We start from the raw sequence: 20,504 nt of genomic DNA on the forward strand, positions 1-20,504 counted from the left end.
TGGCTGGGTCTCCAACTCCTTTGTCGATTGAATTGACCTTGGTGTTGCGAGACTCCCAGTCGTTTTGCCCTTTTTCTCCCATCGTCTACTGATGTGAGGATGTCATCTGTGGTTGTGTTAAATAACCCAAGGCCGTCGAAGGGTAGGTCCTCAACCTTGTATTTGATGTCCGGTTGGAGGGATGAGGATCTAAGCCACGCGTGCCTCCGTAGGGCTATGGCTGAGGCCAGGATTTTGGAGGAGCACTGTGCAGCGTGACGAGCTGTATTGATCTGCTGCTTGCTCACTCTGGCCAACTCCTGTAGGGCAGTGGTCGCTGTCTTCTGGGATGTCTCAGGCAGCGAAGGGATTAATGTGTTGAGGGAGGTAGCCAGGTTGTAGGCGTATGCCGAGAAGCATGCCATGTAATTGTGTATTTTAGTCGTGGCCGTGGTGAGGGAGTATATCTTCCTCCCGATAGTGTCGAGCTTCTTGCCCTCTCGTTCTGGAGGTACTGGGTGTCTCGTTTGCTTCGACTTCGAGGAGGAGTGGACGATGATCGAGTTCGGAGCCGGGTGGGTAAATAGGAACTTGGAGTCTGGTGCGTGTATTTTGTACAGTGCTTCAACCCTCTTGGATGTTGGTGGTACCGATGCTGGCTTGTCCCATGCTTCTTTAAGCGTTTCGAGGAGGACAGGGAGCATGGGAAGAGAGGAACTGGATGGAAGGTCTGCATGCACTAGGTCGAATACAACGTCCGAGACTCTGGGTGCGTCTGTGTTGAGTTTGAGGTTCAGAGAGTTTGCCATATTCGAGACGAGGTCGAGGTAGGACTTTGGACCCTCTGACGGTGATAGGTCTGCTGGTTTGGCTATATCGGAGTCTGGTGATTGTAGGTCCGAACCCGAAGAGTGGTCGGAGTCGGAGAGTTCCGCCTCGGAGTCGACATCGGTTCCTTGGTGCGATTCCGGTTGGGTTTGCGGTGCTGGTTGTTTGTTGGGAATAGCTTGCCCGGGTTCGAATGGTGAAGGAGGTTCCGGTTCGGTGGTGGGGCGCACTGGGTCGTCACGGAGCCGGAGAGGTCTCTCTAGATCAGGGTGGTGTCTGCGCGGAGAGATGTCACGGTATCGACTGTGGTCATGTCTGTCGGTGCGATCTCGGTATCGAGGAGATTCGTGGTAGCTGCGATAGTGGCGGTCCCTCGGGTCCGCGTAGTAAGCGCCGGGGGAGGGCGATCGTCGGTACCTCCTTCGGTCCCGTGGGGACGGGGACCTGGACCTCGATGGGGAGTAGTAATAGTATCTCCCCCTGCGTCGGCTGTGGGACCGTCGGCGACTGCGGGACCTTGGTCTGGTTGGGAGAACTCTCGGAGTCGAGGGTTCTCTGGTTAGCGAGTGGGCATCCAGCGGTTGCGAGAGATCCACGAATTGGCGAGGGTCGAGAGGGCGGCTCTTAGTGGAGATAGGAGAGTGGGTCTCCAGTATCTGGTCCGGTGGAGAGTTCGGGATCGACGGGGACCTGGATGAGATGCGCACGATTTCCAGTGGAGTAATCGGCGGTGTTGTGGTCGACTTCGATGCCGGAGTTTTGGGGATCGAGCCCGAGCCGCTTGTGGTCGGGTTCGATGCCTTCGGCTTGGTTGTGGTCGAGCCCGTGGCCGGGTTCGAACTCGAGTGTCCGGTCTTAGGCTTCTTTGAGCTGGCCGTGCCCGTCGGGTCCGCGTGGGCGGAATCTGATCGGTGGCGCTTTTTCGAGTCATCCGACTTCTTGGTGTGTTTGCCGGACTTAGGCTTGCAGGGACCCTGAGCCACGGAAGCTGCCGACTGCGTCTCTCCCGCGAAAAGTGGGGAAGATGGCGCGAGTTGTTGTTGTCCGCCATGCGGCATGGTCGGTCGGAGGGAGGTTTCCATAAGATGGCTCCTGAGCCTCGCGGCGCGGTTTTTACGGGCCTGTTTGCCGAATTGGCTGCAGTGCACGCAGGAGTCTGTACGATGGGCCTCCCCGAGACAAAATAGACAGAGAGAGTGGCCGTCGGACGAGGGGATTTTAGAGGAGCAGCGGGTGCAACGTTTGAAAGTTATTTTGTCCCTTCCTTCCATCCGCCCGGGGGGGGGGGGGAGGGAGAAAGTCCGGAAAAGTAGTAAAAAGAGGGTTTTTTTTTTTTTTTATACGATACCAGGAGAAGTGGAAGACGAGAATGAAGTGAAGAGGAGGCTGGATTGTGAAGATTGTAGTGAAGATTGCAGTGAAGAAGTTGGAGATCAACGAGGGAGGTGCGATCCGGTCGGCGGTAAGGAAGAAACTGAGTGGCTAAGCACCTCCCCCTCGTCCAGGCATGCGCAGTAGCTGCCTCCTCCCCAGGACGAGTGGGAGGCGCGCCAGATCTACGATCAAGATTGCTTTTGAACTCTCCGAGGTCAGGGCCTATCCTGCGGAATACCCATATGTGTGAATGCACAGAGACCACGAAGAAGATCCGCCTGTGACTTGGTCGAATAGGCACGTGTAAATAGGCCTCGGACAGATCGATGGACGTTAGAAACTCTCGCTCCTGCACTGCCAGAAGAATGGAACGCAACGTCTCCATCCGGAACTTTTTGGTTTTGACAAATCGGTTGACCCATTTTAAGTCCAGAATAGCTCGGGTATCGCCATTCTGCTTCGGAACCAGGAACAAGATGGAGTACACCCCTAGACCCCTCTGAGCCAAGGGTACCGTTTCTATAGCCCTGATGTCCAGTAGATGCTGGATAGCGCCCAGCATCCCCTGGTGCCTGATCGGATCCTGCTTCCTCAGGACTGGACGAAACCTCCGAGGTGGGAAAACTTCTAGTTCCAATGCGTAGCCCTTGGACACCGTGTCGATCACCCATTGATCCGCAGCCGATGCCTTCCATTGAGCCGCAAAAAACTGTAGACGCCCTCCGACAGGAAGCAGTTCCGGCCTTATGGCATAGTCATTGTGACCCTCCCTTTTTGGAGTCACTCTTATTTCCCTTGTCACTACGGCTAGAGAAGGGTTTGGTATCCCTACTGCGAGACTGCCACTTCCCTCGGAAGGGCTTAAAGGGCGCAGGCCGGGAGAATTTCTTAGAGTCCCGAAAGGGCTGGAAGGGTTTCTTAGACTTAAAATCCTTCCTTTTAGAAGGCAAGACCTTCTTCTTGTCCTTTCCCTCAATCAAGAAGTGTTCCAATTCGTCCCCGAAGAGACTAACGCCCTTAAACAGAACAGCTGCCAGTGTAGCCTGCGCAGCTGCATCAGCATCCCAGGTTCGAAGCCAGACGTTCCTGCGCGCTGCTACACTGCAGGCCACTGCCCTAGCGGACAACTGCATAGCGTCCAGAGTCGCATCTGCGATAAATGCTGTGCCCAGGGCTATTTTCTTGAGTTCATCCTTGAACTCTTTTGGCGCATCACTATCCGCGGATGCCAGATTAGAAGCCCATGTATACACTGCGCGTGCAAACAGCGAGCCCGCCGAAGAAGCCCGGATGGACCAGGCAGAAGCTTCAAAGTTTTTTCGCAGTGCCTGTTCCATTCGCCTATCACAAGCATCCTTGGGTAGCCCATCCGCATCCATAGGCAAAACCGATGTGGATAATAAACTATTCACAGGATCGTCCACTAGGGGCAATTTCAGACGCTTCGTAGCCTCTGGGCTCAAACCATACAGTTTAGAAAACAAATGTGGATTGGATTTCGGCTTAGCCGGATGCTTCCACTCCGCCTTAATCAAACTAAAAAAGGGGGCGGGCAAGGGCACACCAGTTTGAGCAACCCCCACTTTGGGCATCATTTTCCCCGAACCTGAAGGCAAGTCCGGGTCTAACTCTGCTTTCTCTTTAGGAGTGGTCGCAAAATCCAGTTCCCTAAGAACCTTAGGAAGGAGTTTAGAATAGTACTCCACAGGGAAAACCCTAGACTGCACCGAGGGAGTATCATCCTCCTCCTCAGAGAGTTCTCCCTCCTCTTTTGCAGATAAGTCCCCCGAGAAGGTAGACTCCTCTTCCTCCTGCGAGCTATCGCTTGGGGAGTCCAAACCCCTACTCAATCTTGCTTTCTTAGAGACCGTAGGAGCTGTGGCAATGTCTAAACCTGCTTGCCTCTTCCTCTTCTGAGAGGGAGCAAGCATAGCAGTGCCTTGGGAAGGGGCAAATTCCTTGCTAAGTTCCTTTTTCAACCAAGCCAGTAAATTTAGTTTGGCATTTTCTCCAGATAAATCCTGGTCAGAGTCCTCACGATCCTTTTCAGTGGATCCAGAATACTTTGGGATGGAGAAATCGCTGTTTGAACCTGTCTCCTGTTCCCTTTCATCAGCCATCTCAGCTCCACAGGAGGCTGAAACGAAAGTGAACAAAAGGAAAAAAGGGGGAACTGCCATTACCAGGCTAACTGCCTGAAATGGCGGCCTCTACTGCGCGGGAAAAAACAAGCCCACTCCCCCCCCTCCCAGACCACGCGACACGCGCTTGAAAGGGAGAGGCCTGATAAAACAACGGCCTTCTCGCCCCGTTCAGGAAGGCGGGAAAGGCCAGCTGTAAATCCCCGGGTGGGCCATCCTTCTCACAGCAGAGCCCGTCCCAAGAAAGAAGGCAGAATACGCCTCACAAAAAGCTTCCCGCTCTCTCTCACACAGCTTACCAGCACTGGAGGGCGCCCAAGTCTTCTGCTGAACGAGAGCGGGCCCTGGTCGTCTGCAATACGCCAACCGGCACTGCGTGGGACCAGATCTTTAGGCTGCCGCTCACCCCGCCCCGCCTCAACAGGCGTAGGAAAGGGGTGACCTCGCTTCCTCTCTGCGGCAACCGCCGTTTGAGCCGACTTTGTTAAGGAAACCTTAACGCTGACAGCTAAGAACGCTCTGCCTGCCGCCGATGCGGCTGAAAATTAGAAAGCAGAGACTTCAAAGAGAAAAAAAAAAAAAACTTCGTCACTTCGATCAATGTGCTCTCCAAGCACAGCGAACACGTCCTGTTCTCTCAACAGGGCCGTTTGGACTGAGGAGTTCCTAAGGGAGCGGCCCCTCCCCCAGGCCGGATCAAGCGATCAACAACCCTGTTCCGGAGGAGGAGCCTACTCCCAGCAGTTTAGGACCGTCCCACTACCATGGACCACCGGAGAAAGGAAAGGTCCCCTGTGCAAACACCAGTTGTTTCCGACTATGGGGTGACGTTGCTTTCACAACATTTTCACGGCAGACTTTTTATGGGGTGGTTTGCCATTGCCTTCCCCAGTCATCTACACTTTCCCCCCAGCAAGCTGGGTAATCATTTTACTGACCTCGGAAGGATGGAAGGCTGAGTCAATCTCGAGCCGCTACCTGAAAACCCAGCTTCTGCTGGGGATTGAACTCAGGTCGTGAGCAGAGCTTAGGACTGCAGTTTTAACACTTTGCGCCAAAAATCTCTAAATTGCTACTGGACTCAAATCTAGCTGCTCCAAATCTCCACATGACACTGCTCACTAGTTTCATGTAGATTTTTCAAATCATGAAGACCAGATCAGGTACCCCAATAGCCAAAGGCCTAATAATAGAACATGATCCCTGAACATCACTTTCTGCAACCTATTTGCCAAACGGAAATGAAACTGTGGTTAACTGGCATCTCCCAGTCCCATCATAGTCTACCGGCACGTAAGGATACCATCATTAAAGGTATCAAAAGCCACTAAACAGACCATAAGCACTGATACCCCTCCCCTGTCAGGCCTTACAGCAACTTACATTACCTATTTATTTTGTTTTCTTTATATCCCATCTTTCTCAAAGCATATTACAAAATATAAAAAACTATTCGGACAGCATAAAATATCTAATAACCAATAAAATAGTACTAGGATTACAGAGTTGGAAAACAAAAAAATTGTCTAAGGCACAACGAACCACAATGCAAAAAGTGGGTTACAAAGGTCATGCAGTACAAGGAAGGTGAAAAGAAGAGTTGGTTTTTATACCCCACTTTTCTTTACCCTAAAAAGTCTTAAAGTGCCTTACAGTCACCTTAACAGTCACCCTGTGAGATAGGTGAAGCTGTAAGAGTTCTGAAAGAATCATGGCTGGCCCAAGGTCACCCAGAAGGCTTCATGTGGAGGAGTGAAGAATCAACCCAAGTCTCCAGATTAGAGTATGTGGCTCTGAACTCCTACACCATGTTGGCTCTCAATAAACCTTGCAATAGAGTACAATTGTATCATAACACATTCCAAACAAGACTACAGAATGTATCTCAAAGAATATAGAGACTAAAGCCAGGGACGGGAGATTTCTCTAAAAACCTGTAGAAAGTCTGAGGTTTGCAGAAAGATCTGAACTCTTTAAAAAACAAAACAAAACACAACCTCACGTGTTGGGAAATTAAAACTACCCCAAATAATACTAACATGTCCACTGGGACTATGTTTTGAGATTTCATGGCCATCTTGAGGATTGCTACACAACAATACTGCCCAGCCATCCAAACCTTGGTTTCTTTAAAGCAAAGCAGAGCGGGGAAGGATACAGGCAAAGACTTTGATGCTAAAACACCCCCAGAAAAGGCCCCATCCTCTCCCCCCAATGGAGGAGCACTTGCCAGAATTAGGTCTGCAGTGACCACAACAGATTCATTACCCATACAATTTAGTTGGACCTTCTGGCTACCCCTAGAAGATGTCCCCCACGAGTCTTTTCTAGTCCTATGCTTGTTCCCTTATAAACATGTCCTCCTGAACTTTCCCATTATATCTTTTATAAACATGTCCTGCTGAACATTACTGTTTTGTAGATTCTGTAAACTGACACAAGTGTGTGAGCCTCCCTGATCTCCTCAGGCAGACATTGCACAAGGTGAGTGCCACGACAGAGAATGTATGTGTATTTGCAGAGTGGCACCTTCAGAAGGTTTTGCTCAGATGGAGTGACTACAGAATGATTGTGATGTGCATGCTCTGCCCACCTCCTTGTAGCACCAAGCTGCAGCATTCTGTCCCAGCGGGAGTTTCTGAGCAGACTTTAAGGACAGACCCATGTAGAGTGTATTACAATAGTCTAGCCTTGAGGTTTCAGTGCCATGGATCCATGTGGCCCTCAAGGTAGGGAACTATCTTCTGGGTGAAGTGAAGGCTGAGGAAAGGTTTTTGTCCAGCTGTATTAACTGTCTTCTCTGTAATAATGCTGAATCCAGTGTAACTCTCCATGCTCTTAAATACGTGTCAAAAATTCCAAATATCTCAAAATCTACTGGATGAAAAACATTTACTGTGGCATTCAAGCTACCAAGCATTTATAACAAAGTGCAAATGTTTTTAAGAAAAAGCTTTGGAGAGGTCCAGGAGAAGTAAGTCCCACAGTTCTAGGACTAGTCTTGCTGTGCCCTTGTGGTCACTCTACATTAGACAGAACAAGGCAGACTGAGATGGTAGAATTTTAGACTCTACCACTCTAGGCTGCAGATGGGCAATTATATTTGTACAAAGATTTCCTACAGATGTTATATATTTATTTACATTTTTATATCACAACCTCTCCTTATGCAGTCTTGGAGCAGTTCCCCATTCCCAGTGCAGCATCCTGCCATGCCATTCCTGGTGGTTCCCTGCTCCTTATGAATGGTTTTCTTGGTTGTGCTGGTGTTTGTGGCTGGAAGAGGAAGCCAAAATCCCTTCTGCAAATTCCATACATTCACATGTCTTCAGCTGATACGTGATCTATCCACAATAACACAGGTGGTAAATATGCAAGGCAGAGAATTTTCAACTACGTAACACAGACTGTAGAAGCCCTCAGAAGGCTCTTCTGGCCCCTCATCCCCTTCCCCATATAATGCCAAAAGGCCAGTCCAAACATCACAAATACTATAATGTAGAAAAAGCAGTTGCTTATGGTAAAGTGTTGACATCTTCAAAAGGCAAAACAAGATTCCAAGATGTGCCCAGAAGTAATCATATGCCAGTGCATAACAAAGACAAAAAAAAAATTCAGTGCTTTCAAACTATTTTTGTAGTCTTATCACCCCAAATAATTAACAATGTTGACACTCTTTACACTCAGCTTTGTACAATTCCTTCTTGACCATAACTCCAGAGGCTGCATAGGAGCGCCCTATGCAAAGTAAAATCGTATAAATCACAAGCAAGACATGACGTAACACTGCTTCTAAATCCACAAAGCTGGGTAACAACTTTCTGAAGCTTGTTTTATACATGTCATCAGGTATTTTAAAGCATATTCCTCATGTAAAGGTTCCATGTTGGTCAGCATTCCATTTAAACCAGACTACTGAAATTTAGTGTATATTTATTTTTCGCATTTATATCCAGCCAGTGGTAGCATATCAACTGGGCTCATTCCCAAGCCAAGAATTCACAACATGAACTATTACAGCAACTTGGTTTCAGTGCAACTCTCAGAATCACAGAGTTGGAAAGGGTCATATAGTCCAACTCCTTGCTTAATGCAGGATCAGCCTAGAGCAGGGGTGTCAAACATATGGAACGTGGGCTGGATCAGGCCTACAAAGGACCAATCAGGCCCTCCAGCAGCTGGCTGCCATCTGCTTCATTTTCCCTTGCCTGCTTTTTTCGGTCGCCATTTTGTGTTTCTCCCCGGACAGGCCAGAGCAGCAAAGCAGCCTTCCCCTCTCCCCCCTCCCTTTTCCCAAAGGGAGGAGAAGCCTCAGTCAATGAGGGAGCTTGGATTAAGTTTGCCAGGCTCAATTAATCACCCTACAGAGCTACTGAGACAAGCCTCTCTTCCTTCTAATGAATGGCTGAGGCTCCTCCCCCTCCTCATGCCCCAGGGAAGGAAAGAAAGAGCTAGAGCTTCCTTTGCCAGTCCCCACTGTCAGGAGAGCTACAAAGAGTGCTTTTAAGACTAGCAACATTTTACTGAAGGTATGAGCTTTTTGCCTTGCTACAGAGAGAGAGAGTGTTTTGTTGGGCTTGTTATGTATGTAACTGGGTTCCCCTCCTCTTTTTCAGTGTACTCATGCCCTCCAGTCTTTCTCAATAGGAAAGCATGTGAACTATTTAGAAGAGAAATATCAAAATTAGGCTGAGAGTGTGTTCCACCCCAGGTTTACCAAGCAAATTTTTCTTATTTTTTCTTTCACATTTTCCTTTGATTGGGGATCTTGAATTTAGGCTTCCCAGATAGTAGGCTGACACTGACCACTGTACATGGCTGTCTCTCTGTTCTTGTAGTTGTTTTTTGGGGGGAAGCTGTATTTTTTTTTTAGTTGTAGTCATTTTTCTGGGGGAAATTATACTTTTGTAGAGAAGCACATAGCCCTCAGTCTGTGCCATGATGCCTTCACATGTTCTTGACTAGTTCATAAAGCAACTTTTGTACAAAAGCTCACAGTGTCCAGCTGCTTCATGTTCCTCTGAGTCTTAGGCTCAAAGCATTGACCATGAGATATCTGTAATGAATGTCAATGAATGAAAAGTAGGTTTGCAGCTTACAGATGTGCACACCTGAATAGCACATATTCAAGACTGGTACAGCACAGACACTGTCTGCAGTTTTTGATGCAATAATTCATAGCAAGAGATGACATTTATCAGAGACTGTAAAACAAAATATTGCAAGTGTGCTAATATTTTAAGCATGTTTTATTTTAAGTTTTAAAAAATCCTTAATTGTGTCTGTGCCCTTTATAAAGTTTATATGTCCACTACCTGGCATTACATTTTATGATACACATGGCCCGGCCCAACAAGGTCTCATTTATGTCAAATCCGGCCCTCATAACAAATGAGTTGGACACCCCTGGTCTAGAGCATTCCTGACCAGTGTTTGTCCGGCCACAGCTTCAAGACTTCAACAAACCTGACCTGTGGCGTGTGAATAGTCAAAAGAAAAACAAGAACCATAACACCGTACTGACTAACTACAATGATGGAATTCAGGCTGGGTTTGGCACACCTAGTTTTCATAAGTTTGCAATCTCATTTAATCTTCTGCTTCTATTAGATCACCAGTATTTACCCTTTTATTTAAGTTAAAATTCATATGATATATGCACACAAACCTCACTAAGACGACTACAGAGTTATTGGCTCTGCATATATTTCTAGTACTTGTGGCACGCTGTCCCTAATATGGCAGAATTCTACCTTGTGGACCTTTGTTCTGGAAGGTAATAACATCTAAAGGGGAAGAAACCACACTGTGGCATTGGTTTTCATGTAAAATTCAAATCTTAATACTGAAAAGGATCTGTACATAAAACAAGTGTTTTTGTTCTTTTTAGAGGAAGTTTATCACAATAGGAGTTTGATTACCTAATCTTTGAAAATGTTACTAAATCAGTAAATAAACCACCTTGAACATATGAACATATGAAGCTGCCTTATACTGAATCAGACACTTGGTCCATCAAAGTCAGTATTGTCTTTTCAGACTGGCAGCGGCTCTGCAGGGTCTCAAGCTGAGGTTTTTCACACCTATTTGCCTGGACCCTTTTTGGAGATGCCAGGGATTGAACCTGGGACCTTCTGCTTCCCAAGCAGATGCTCTACCACTGACCCACCGTCCCTCCCCAACACCTTCTCAGATGTTCTAATATACTTGAAACATTTTTTACATTGTCAACTCAGATTTAAATTCAGCCTATTGTTTTTCTGCTATTCTTGTAGTAAATCTAGTATGTGTATGTACTTTCTTATCAGTTTCCTCAGATTCTTCAGTTTCCCATTTTACAAGCTGGGTTCCATTCTGCCATTTCCTAAGATATCATACATATTAATTCTATCATCAAAATAGCAGTGGACAAGAATATGCATTAAACCTGTTAGATAGAAGAACATTTACATCAATAACACCACACTGAAGGCAATGCCCAAAGCTCATACATTAAGGGAGATTGAATAGCTAAAAGAATATTGGACGCTCCTGGTTTGCACAGCTGCAGCTTTCACACCTCTTTCATAGCTGTGAGTTGAAGTAAAAAGTTTTTCTAGGTTCATTACAGAAGTTTTATGATCAGAACATTTATTGTTAGACAAAGATTCTCCTGTAAGTTGGCTGAGACATCATTATTTCTTCCTCCTTTATCTTCAGCTGTAATTTCTTGGGCTTCCAGGATAATGACAGACTTGTAACAAAGAAGTCTACCACTTCCCCAATAACCACTGAAGACACAAATTCTCCCTTGCTTGTCCTTTTCACTCTCCTCTCCAACAGCAGTACAAATGCTTGTACTTTTTGAGACCATCAGAAAAGCAGCTGAACCATTTGGTTATGTAACGGGAAGGTATTTCTCAGGTTGTAAACAGCTATGTATATGCAAAACAATGTATTTTTCATGGATATCACAGATGTTTTGCTAAATATTCTGAGCCAAAGTCTATTTCAGCAATACTTCAGCTTTTTCCAATACTTTTTTTTATAACATTCCAATATTGAAAACTCTACTCAGAGACAACCTGAGAAGTACTCAAAACTATCATCAGGGACCTAAAGAGTTAACAAGAACAGAATATTGTTTTATAAAGGTTTCTCTAAAAGGGGTTGACACACTTTTATAGCCAGAAACAATTAGGGAATACTTGTTTCAGCATTTCTCCTAAACTGGAACGTGACTGTATATTTAAAATAAAATTGCAATATGAACAGCCTGCTAAAAGCACTTTTTTGTTGTTTGTGCATTTTGTTTGTCACCCAATGTCATACTAACAACTCTGCATCTCATTCTAAAGCACATTATACTGTGAGATAAGATGAAAAAGACAGTTTTTAATTTCCCCAAGGGGGAAGTACTTCTGTTAAAAGCATCTTTTTATGAGACCACTCTTTCTGAATTACCAATAATGCAAACCAAAGAATTAGATATTGTACTTTAAAATTTAATATTTGTTCAATTCTTATTCATATCCTATAGACATCCCCATGTGTAACAGGGAAAAGTGTGTGCTAAATGCTTAAGCCTACTTAAAAATCTAAAGATTGAACGTTTCAGACCTTCAATCAGTGTGCTGTCAGGTCAGGATCGCTCTTTCAATGATGGCGGTTTTTTACCTTTATTATTGTAACTAAGCTCATATTTAACTTATCACTGCACAGGAGTAAGGAAGTCATCTCAGTTTTTTCAACTTTTACACCAATGTTGCACAATGTACCTGACTTTTTAAAAGATTCCTTTGTTTGCAGTATTAATGTCTTTTAAGAGTAGAAGATCAGAAACACATACATCCGAGGATACACTAGCTCACCAAGAACCTTAGTAACACCTGAACTAGAACAATTCTCACTAATTGTCATGTTCTACATTTAAGAACATTACTGCTATGGCATAATAAAACAACAATGAAAACTATTTTCAGAAAATCCTTTGCAACTGATAGATTTTGGCACCTACAACAACATTGTGCTTTTAGAAGGCTGCTTCTATTGTAATGTGGGTAAGTGATTCTTCTAGTCTTTAGATTTATTTCTGGCTACAGAGCTCATGTGTTAAAATAGTTGAACATTAACCAGGGATATGACTGGGAAAACTAACCTTGCACATTTTTCTGTTTCTGGTGTTCAGCCAGCAATGGCCAAAAATAGTGAGGTCTGACAGGTAAGCCTTCTTTTTTCATTATCTTCATCAAGTCAATTGCTAGAGCTAAAAAGACCCCCCAAAAATACAGTGTTAACAAACAGGTGACTAAGTAATAAATTTGCTAAACAAACCTCATAGGTAATTTTAAAAGTACCATCTTTCTTTAATTCCAGTGCAGTACGCAGAGTAAACTGTAAGGGTGCAGTATGAAAGTTGGCTCCTTTCAACTCATCACAAAAATGTTTCAGCTTTGTTACTGGCTGGAAGGAAATTAACAAGTGTTAACAATTTAACACTACATATCGCTAGTCAGCTGATGGAATGAAAAGGCTGCTGCAGTTACTCTTTAGTAGCAAACACCGTCTCTCCCTACAAAACCAAACAAACACCCTAAAGCCAATGCACACCTGTGTTAGAATGGACAAGTTTCACTGAGAGCAACTGCATGAATAGGAGCAAGCTGGCAGAGAAGACATAATAAGAGTCAAAGTCAACAATAGAAAACCAGACACTAATGATGCTGGCCAGGCTAGCTACAGAAAGAATGGTTTGTGACCAGAACTCCACATGAGAATAACCTCATCTAGATCTAAACAGAAGAAATGTAGACACTACAGAACTATCCACCTGACAGACAAAAGAGTTAATTTTAAAAAAGCACACACTCAAAATGAGCAGCAACAGGTTTCACATACCTTTTCAATATTGACACAATGCTGTAAGAAGAAGTTGCCACGGTCCATATCATTTCCATTCTGGGTATCTAATGACAATGTAGGAAATGACTTCAGAACTTCAAAAGCTGTGTCTTCTAAGCCTTGTGTAACTAAGTTAAGACTAAGATTCATGGCATCTAAAATTTTAAGTAAAGAAAAAAAACACTGTGAAAAGCTGTTGTGGGGGTGCAGCCATTGTAGATTCACATGTAGGGAAAACTTTTTTTATTTTAAAGCACTTATAGCATGTTTATTCAAAACAAGTTCCTCTGTAATCAACAGACTTGCTCACAGTTAAGTGACTGCAGCCTTAATATATTTTTATGTATCAATTCAGAAAGAGTATCACAATAAATAAGGAAACTATAGTCCAGATCTGATGACATTATGGACAATGCAATAAATATTTATCAAATTAAAATGTTCAAGTGTGCAAATTAGCAAGTATTGTGGCTGAATATATCACTTATTCATATAGTTTTCATTTTTCATTGAACAGTGATAAAATACATCACTTTTCCAAGACCTTAAGTCTTACTAACATGGAAATTCAAAGATAAGCAACTTGGACAGGTTAATATGGAATGTTGATCTAGTGCAGGAAACCCAGATTGTCATATACATAAAATTATAAAATTACTAAACTACGGTAATAGATATAGCTTATATTTATTCTTATATGTCGCAATATCACAAATCAGTTTGTGATTGTCTAGGTTCCTACATTTTGATACTGCCAAGACTAAATAAATCATGGTCATGGTGCAACCACAATTAAAGTAAGATTATGACAAAGTTTCTAAATTTAGAAAAGTTCAATAAAAGCATCACATTTTGCATATTAATATTTCTTTTTAAATTAATCTAAAAGTGCTATTTTATGTTCTACAGTTTTTGCCTGAGCTTTACAAATAGTGTGTATTACTAAGTAAGTAACAGTAAATTCTCATTAAGAAACTGTTAGCAGAATAATACACTGAGACATTTTTCCTTTTAAAGATCTGATAAATTGCTGGCATTTTGCTGAATTATTACCTGGAATGTATCCTCTGTCATATCTCATCTTCTCCAAAATATTTTGCACATACTGAGGATACCCAGCCTTAGCAAGAGTAAAAATGATGTCCATCAAGTCCCTGTCCAAAAGGTAATTATCAGCCTTTTCAATCTTTTCTAGGGTCTGTAATAGCAAAACAAATATATCATTAAATGCCTTCCCAGATCATTATTATAATCTATAATCACCTCAATATAATCTTTTAGTCTATAAGAAGGCACTTGGATTAAGTCCTTTAAAGAAGACATGCTCAAAGGGATGGACTCTCGTGATCTGGTTCACACAACAATTTTTGACCAACTGTGCTATTACTTTTTGATAATTTTTCTGCAAACATCTCTGTGACATCTTCCAAAAACGATTCACTGGAACCACAACATAGTAACAGAGATGCCCCTTTAAACAGCAAGTATACTTCTTCAAAGCAGTGATTACAATGCTGATTTTAGGCAGAATAGCAGCCATACAAGCCATTTCTATTACCTCTTCAATTTTGTTTATGTCACCTTTTTCTGCATATGCATTCAGTAACTTGACATAAGTGTCTGGACCAGGTTCAATTCCAGCATCTTTCATCACAGAAAGGATATTTTCTGCATTATCCATATCTCTAAATTATTTAGAAGGGAAAAAAATTCAGATATATAAACACATTTTAATAAGGCTATAAAATTTAACATTATGTTTACCTCTTTACCTCTCCCCATTTCATTTAAAATATTTTTATTTTGCTTCTCCAAGTAGAGTACTTGGAGAGGCTTACAACTCAAGGGGGGGGGGTGCACACTTAAAACACAACAAAATGATAAAACAATCTTAATAACATTACCTTAAATAAAAGTATACCCACTGGCTCTATTAAACATACCATATTTTAAAACAGCAGCACTAAAAATAATTAATAGACTAAACAACCTGGTAGTGTCAAGACAAAGTAATGGGGGGGAAGGCGGATGGGGAGTGGTGGAGAAATCTATTAAAAGCCAGTTGGAAGGGGAAAAAATCTTAGCCTGGAAGTGAAAGCCTCCAGTGATTGGAACAGATTTTAGGAAGGGGGAGGCCACTGCAAAATGGGGTGGGGGTGGCAGTCACAGTGAAGGTTCTATACCAGGGGTGGCCAACGGTAGCTCTCCAGATGTTTTTTGCCTACAACTCCCATCAGCCCCAGCCAGCATGGCCAATGGCTGGGGCTGATGGGAGTTGTAGGCAAAAAAAAACATTTGGAGAGCTACTGTTCGCCACCCCTGCTCTATACCATGTGGCTACTCACCTCAATTCAGAAGGCTGGGGCAGGGGGAGAAACAGAGAAAGGCTTGTAATGAACATCAATGTCCAGGGGCAGGATAGTAAGTACCCAGGATTTCAGTGTGTAGTGCTCCATAGGCTTAAACCAGCAAATTAATTGGGTGCAAAAAAACAAAAACAAAACGCAGCTAATGAAGATCTTCCACACTGAAGTAATATGCTGCCTATAGGTCACATTCCTGCAATCAATCTTGTTGCTGCATTGCAGGTTATCTTCAGGAGCAGTGCCACATAAAGAACGGGGAGGGACGGTGGCTCAGTGGTAGAGCATCTGCTTGGGAAGCAGAAGGTCCCAGGTTCAATCCCTGGCATCTCCAAAAAAGGGTCCAGGCAAAAAGGTGTGAAAAACCTCAGCTTGAGACCCTGGAGAGCCACTGCCAGTCTGAGAAGACAATACTGACTTTGATGGACCAAGGGTCTGATTCAGTATAAGGCAGCTTCATATGTTCATACGTTCAACAGTAAACTCAGAACCCCTGACTGAAGCCAAGCATGTAAACTACAGCTCAGAATATTTTATCCAATATGAAATTCTGTTTCAACAAAACGGCTGCAGAAAAAATAGATGGAAGGAAAGGGACTGAAAAAAACTGTTAACTAGGGTGTTTACTGTTAAGGCAAACTGTTAAAGGTGTTTACATGTAAGGCAAAGAACTATAAAAGGGCCAGCTCAACTTCAAAATGGTGGTAATCATAAGAGAACAAACTGTCTGCCTCAGAAGACCTATGAAAACATAGTATCTTTACAAGCAGACAGGTAGCAAAACTAACAAGGAACCCTACGCCCTCAAGAAATGCATATGCCCAGATCTCTAGATGATGGGGCAAATATACATAGTGTTGTACTGCATAATTAATTTCCATTAATATGAACCAGAAAATCATTACCCAGCTCTTGAATGGCCTGTCACAAGTGCACTGAATACAGATTCTGTGATTGGAAGTTCTTTGCTCTTCATAAAACCAAGAATCTGACTGTAGAATGAAAAACAAAGTCATCTGTACACTTGATTGGACATAACAGACAATCAATACTGTACCTCATATTCTGAACTGAAAGGTGTTTACATGTAAGGGTTAATACTGCATGCTATCAAGTTGACATAGCCGACATAGGGGTTGAGGGGCTAGCCTTACAATGGCTTTCCTCCTTCCTCATGGGTCGGGGACAGAGGGTGGCGATTGGGGGTGAGTGATCCCAGAGGCGCACACTAGACTGTGGGGTGCCCCAGGGAGCAGTTCTCTCCCCGATGTTATTCAACATCTATATGCGCCCCCTCGCCCATATTGCCCGGAGATTTGGGCTGGGTTGCCATCAATACGCAGATGACACCCAGCTCTATCTACTAATGGACGGCCGGCCCGCCTCCGCCCCGGGGAACCTGGACCGGGCTTTGCGGGCTGTTGCAACGTGGCTTAGACTGAGTGGGCTGAAGTTAAATCCAGCGAAGACAGAGGTTCTCCATGTGGGCTGTGGCACTCTGGGGAAGGAAATATCTCTCCCGGCCTTTGACGAGGCGCCGCTGAAGACGGCGCAGCGGGTAAAGAGCCTGGGGGTCTTACTGGAGCCTTCATTATCAATGGAGGCCCAGATAACAGCCACTGCCAAATCAGCATTCTTCCACCTGAGGCGGGCGAGGCAGCTGGCCCCTTTCCTAGAGCGTCAGGACCTAGCAATGGTGATCCACGCGACTGTCACCTCAAGACTGGACTACTGTAACGCTCTCTACATGGGGCTGCCTCTGTACCGGGCCCGGGAGCTGCAGCTAGTGCAGAACGCGGCGGCCAGGCTGTTACTTGGTCTCCCAAGATGGGAGCATATACGGCCGGGGCTGCGCGGACTGCACTGGCTGCCAATCGTATACCGGATCCAGTACAAAGTGCTGGTCATAACCTTTAAAGCCCTATATGGCCAAGGACCGACCTACCTGAGGGACCGTCTCTCCCCATATGAGCCCCAGAGAGCACTGAGGTCAGTGGGGAAAAGCAGACTGAACATCCCTGGGCCAAAAGAAGTTAAACTTCAAAGCACCCGCACTCGGGCCTTTTCCGTTGCGGCCCCACAACTCTGGAACCAACTCCCAGAGGAGGTGCGGGCCCTGCGGAACTTAGACCAGTTCCGCAGGGCCTGAAAGACCGCCCTCTTCAAACAGGCGTTCACCAATAACTGAATTAATGTTTACCGCCAGATTAATAACGTTTACTGCCAGTGTTGATTTAGGAATGTTTTAATTAATTATTGATTATTGACTGATTTTAATGTGAATTTCAATGTGAATTTAATGTTTTTATTACTGTATTGTTTACTTGAAATGCTGTTAGCCGCCCTGAGCCTGCTTCGGCGGGGGAGGGCGGGATATAAATAAAATTTTACATTACATTACATTACATAGCTCACAAATTTTAAATATGATTTCAAGTTTAACATCTTTTAAGGTGCGCATAAGCCATAAAATATTTAAACTCTACCTGGCACCATCAATATCCCCCTTATTGCAATAGGCAGCAATCAGTCGCTGATACGTGACCTGCAAAACAAAGTGCAAATCAGAAATGTTTTTTTATCCAGTACTACTGAGAAATGGATTATGTGTTTATGAAATACTTACTCGATTGGGCTGAATATTAGCTTCTTCCATTTTTGTTAAGAATTCAGCTGGAGAGAATGTGTGTTCATTCTGAAGGTAGACTTTAAGCAAAGCATTATAATGGCTTACATCATATACAACACCTAAAGAAAAGATTATAAAAATACAAGAATAACTCCAATTCAGCATGATAAAATAATCTTATACAAACATGATTACGAACGCAATGACAATAGAAAAAATGACACACACTAAACATCCAGTTTCTGGAAATGTGCAAAGCTGCATCTAGCAATTAATTCTGTATCTCCCATACACAGAATTAATTGTTGTAACTCAATTCCTGAAACAGGCATGCTGAATAAACACTTTCAGTAACGTATTTTCAAAATATTGCATGATAAATTTACAGTGTGATCACCACTGATGGAAAATACTGTTGTTAAGTGATTCCAAAGTGATATATTTTACGCTCAATATTAAATACTTACTTCCTATGAGAACCTTATAGACTTTTATTATTGCTAGAACTATTAATAGTAGAATTAACTGGGGCTTTAGCTATCGTACCAAAATTAATCTAATAATTTAGTGACATAAAAAACCAACTGCATTCAACTAAGTTCCTCCATATTTATAACATTAAGCAAAAAGTTAACTGATTTGAACTACAAAAAGGCTTAGTTTTACTAAAAGCATCTCTAGATGTCAGTATAGCTCTCAGAATAAAAACAATGCAGATATGGAAGAGCTGAATATACCAGTACATCAAGGATACTTATCAGATGTTTATAACACAACAACAATTATAACAAAATTCTATTAACTTTTATTGCAGAACAAGAATATAACAACAGCTAAAATAGCCATATATTTTCCATATAAAGCAGAGCAAACGTACCCAGATCTTTTAGTTTAGTCCATATGGTATGGGCAAGTTCTGTTCTATCTCGTAAGCTCAGCTCAGGCAACAAGGAACCACAGCTTCTCAACAGCAGCAAAGCATGGTTACTACTTGGATATCCTGAAATGGAACAATGTATTTAAAGAAGCAATATTTATTTATTTATTTATTTTATATCCCTCCCTTCCTCCCTGCCGAAGGCAGGCTCAGGGCGGCTCACAGGTTATGGTCAAACAATGACCAACAAATAAACAGCAATAAAACATAAGACATAAAAACAATTATTAAAACATCAGCATCAGTAGGTGCTAGTGCAATAGTTCATACAATCAATTTAAATTTCAGCAATGGTAGGTAACTAGTTGATCAGTAATAGATGTTCCAGAGGACCCAGGGTCGCCACAGCATCACATAAGCAGGCCACTGAATTAATCTACACAGATTTATACTTTTAAAACCGTAGATTTAGTTTAGCTTTTTAAACTTGAGGTCAAAATATCCACACTGTCCCTTGATAGCAGGCAATAAAAGCAACAGCTCTAGCCCAACCTTTTAATGCAAAGAGCATTCCCACTTGGATGGCCAGAAACATTTCCATGTCTAGGCAGTTTGCCAAGATATATTTGAACAAAGCCTTTGCCTCTAGTTTTGAAGCAGTGCCATGTTACCACATAAAAACGTTTTTCTCTTCTTCCCCATCCCTTCCTGATATTCAACTAACAACTCCCACTTTGGCACAAATAATGGTTTACTGGTTGCAAAGTGCTGCTGAATTAGGGTCTAGATTGAGCCTCAGTCTTCAGCTATTTTAATTTCTATATTAAATTAGCTTCTATAGTTGAATCTTTGGTTCTGCCTCCTGAGAGGCTGCAGAACTCTGCTGGTGCTGTGGCCTTCTGGTATCTATAATGCTGTACATGACTTTTGCCTTTTGAAATGTTTATACACAGTCAAATTCTAAATAGATAGGGTATCTGAAACTAGCTTCCTTGACTATGAGTCACCCTAGCTTTCTCTGACTTTCCTGACCCCCAGAGATAGAAAGGGCTGAGCTCTGTCATGTATATTAGGTACACATCAGATGCTTAGCAACAGACTTGACTGTTACATTAGCTCTTCTGGATGAGAAAAGGTACTTAATGTCTGAAGGTAGTCTTGTTCAGGGTTGTATGCCAACCATCTTGTGTTATGGGCCTTATGGGCAGGCAACCAGGATATATCCTTTATAAAATTTCAGTGCACTCTAATCAGGTATTTGATTAATTTGATTAATTTTGCATGCTGCATACCAGATTTTTATATATTTTAAAGGGTTTTACATTTGGGTTTGAAGTTAAATAAGAGGTGTTTTGAAACAACTGTCTCTCCGTAGATGCAACTGGGAAGCCAGTTTCTCTCCCTCCCCAATGAACACAGTGAGGATGGGAATC

General features: G+C 43.3%; 1 protein-coding gene across 1 annotated transcript in view; it reads right to left on the reverse strand.

The window, feature by feature from the left end:
- Nucleotides 1-20,504, reverse strand: part of LRPPRC (leucine rich pentatricopeptide repeat containing) — a 204,287-nt gene that overhangs the window by 148,455 nt on the left and 35,328 nt on the right. Inside the window, exons 3-11 of the mRNA XM_060247554.1 lie at nt 19,072-19,194; nt 18,192-18,313; nt 18,052-18,110; nt 16,471-16,557; nt 14,761-14,887; nt 14,256-14,400; nt 13,200-13,357; nt 12,659-12,764; nt 12,460-12,567 (exon numbers count right to left, since the gene is read on the reverse strand). Of these exons, the coding sequence (XP_060103537.1) occupies nt 12,460-12,567; nt 12,659-12,764; nt 13,200-13,357; nt 14,256-14,400; nt 14,761-14,887; nt 16,471-16,557; nt 18,052-18,110; nt 18,192-18,313; nt 19,072-19,194 (1,035 nt within the window). The remainder of the gene's footprint in view (nt 1-12,459; nt 12,568-12,658; nt 12,765-13,199; nt 13,358-14,255; nt 14,401-14,760; nt 14,888-16,470; nt 16,558-18,051; nt 18,111-18,191; nt 18,314-19,071; nt 19,195-20,504) is intronic.

Source organism: Heteronotia binoei, chromosome 1 (genome assembly GCF_032191835.1).
Source record: "Heteronotia binoei isolate CCM8104 ecotype False Entrance Well chromosome 1, APGP_CSIRO_Hbin_v1, whole genome shotgun sequence".
NCBI classification, from domain to species: domain Eukaryota; kingdom Metazoa; phylum Chordata; class Lepidosauria; order Squamata; family Gekkonidae; genus Heteronotia; species Heteronotia binoei.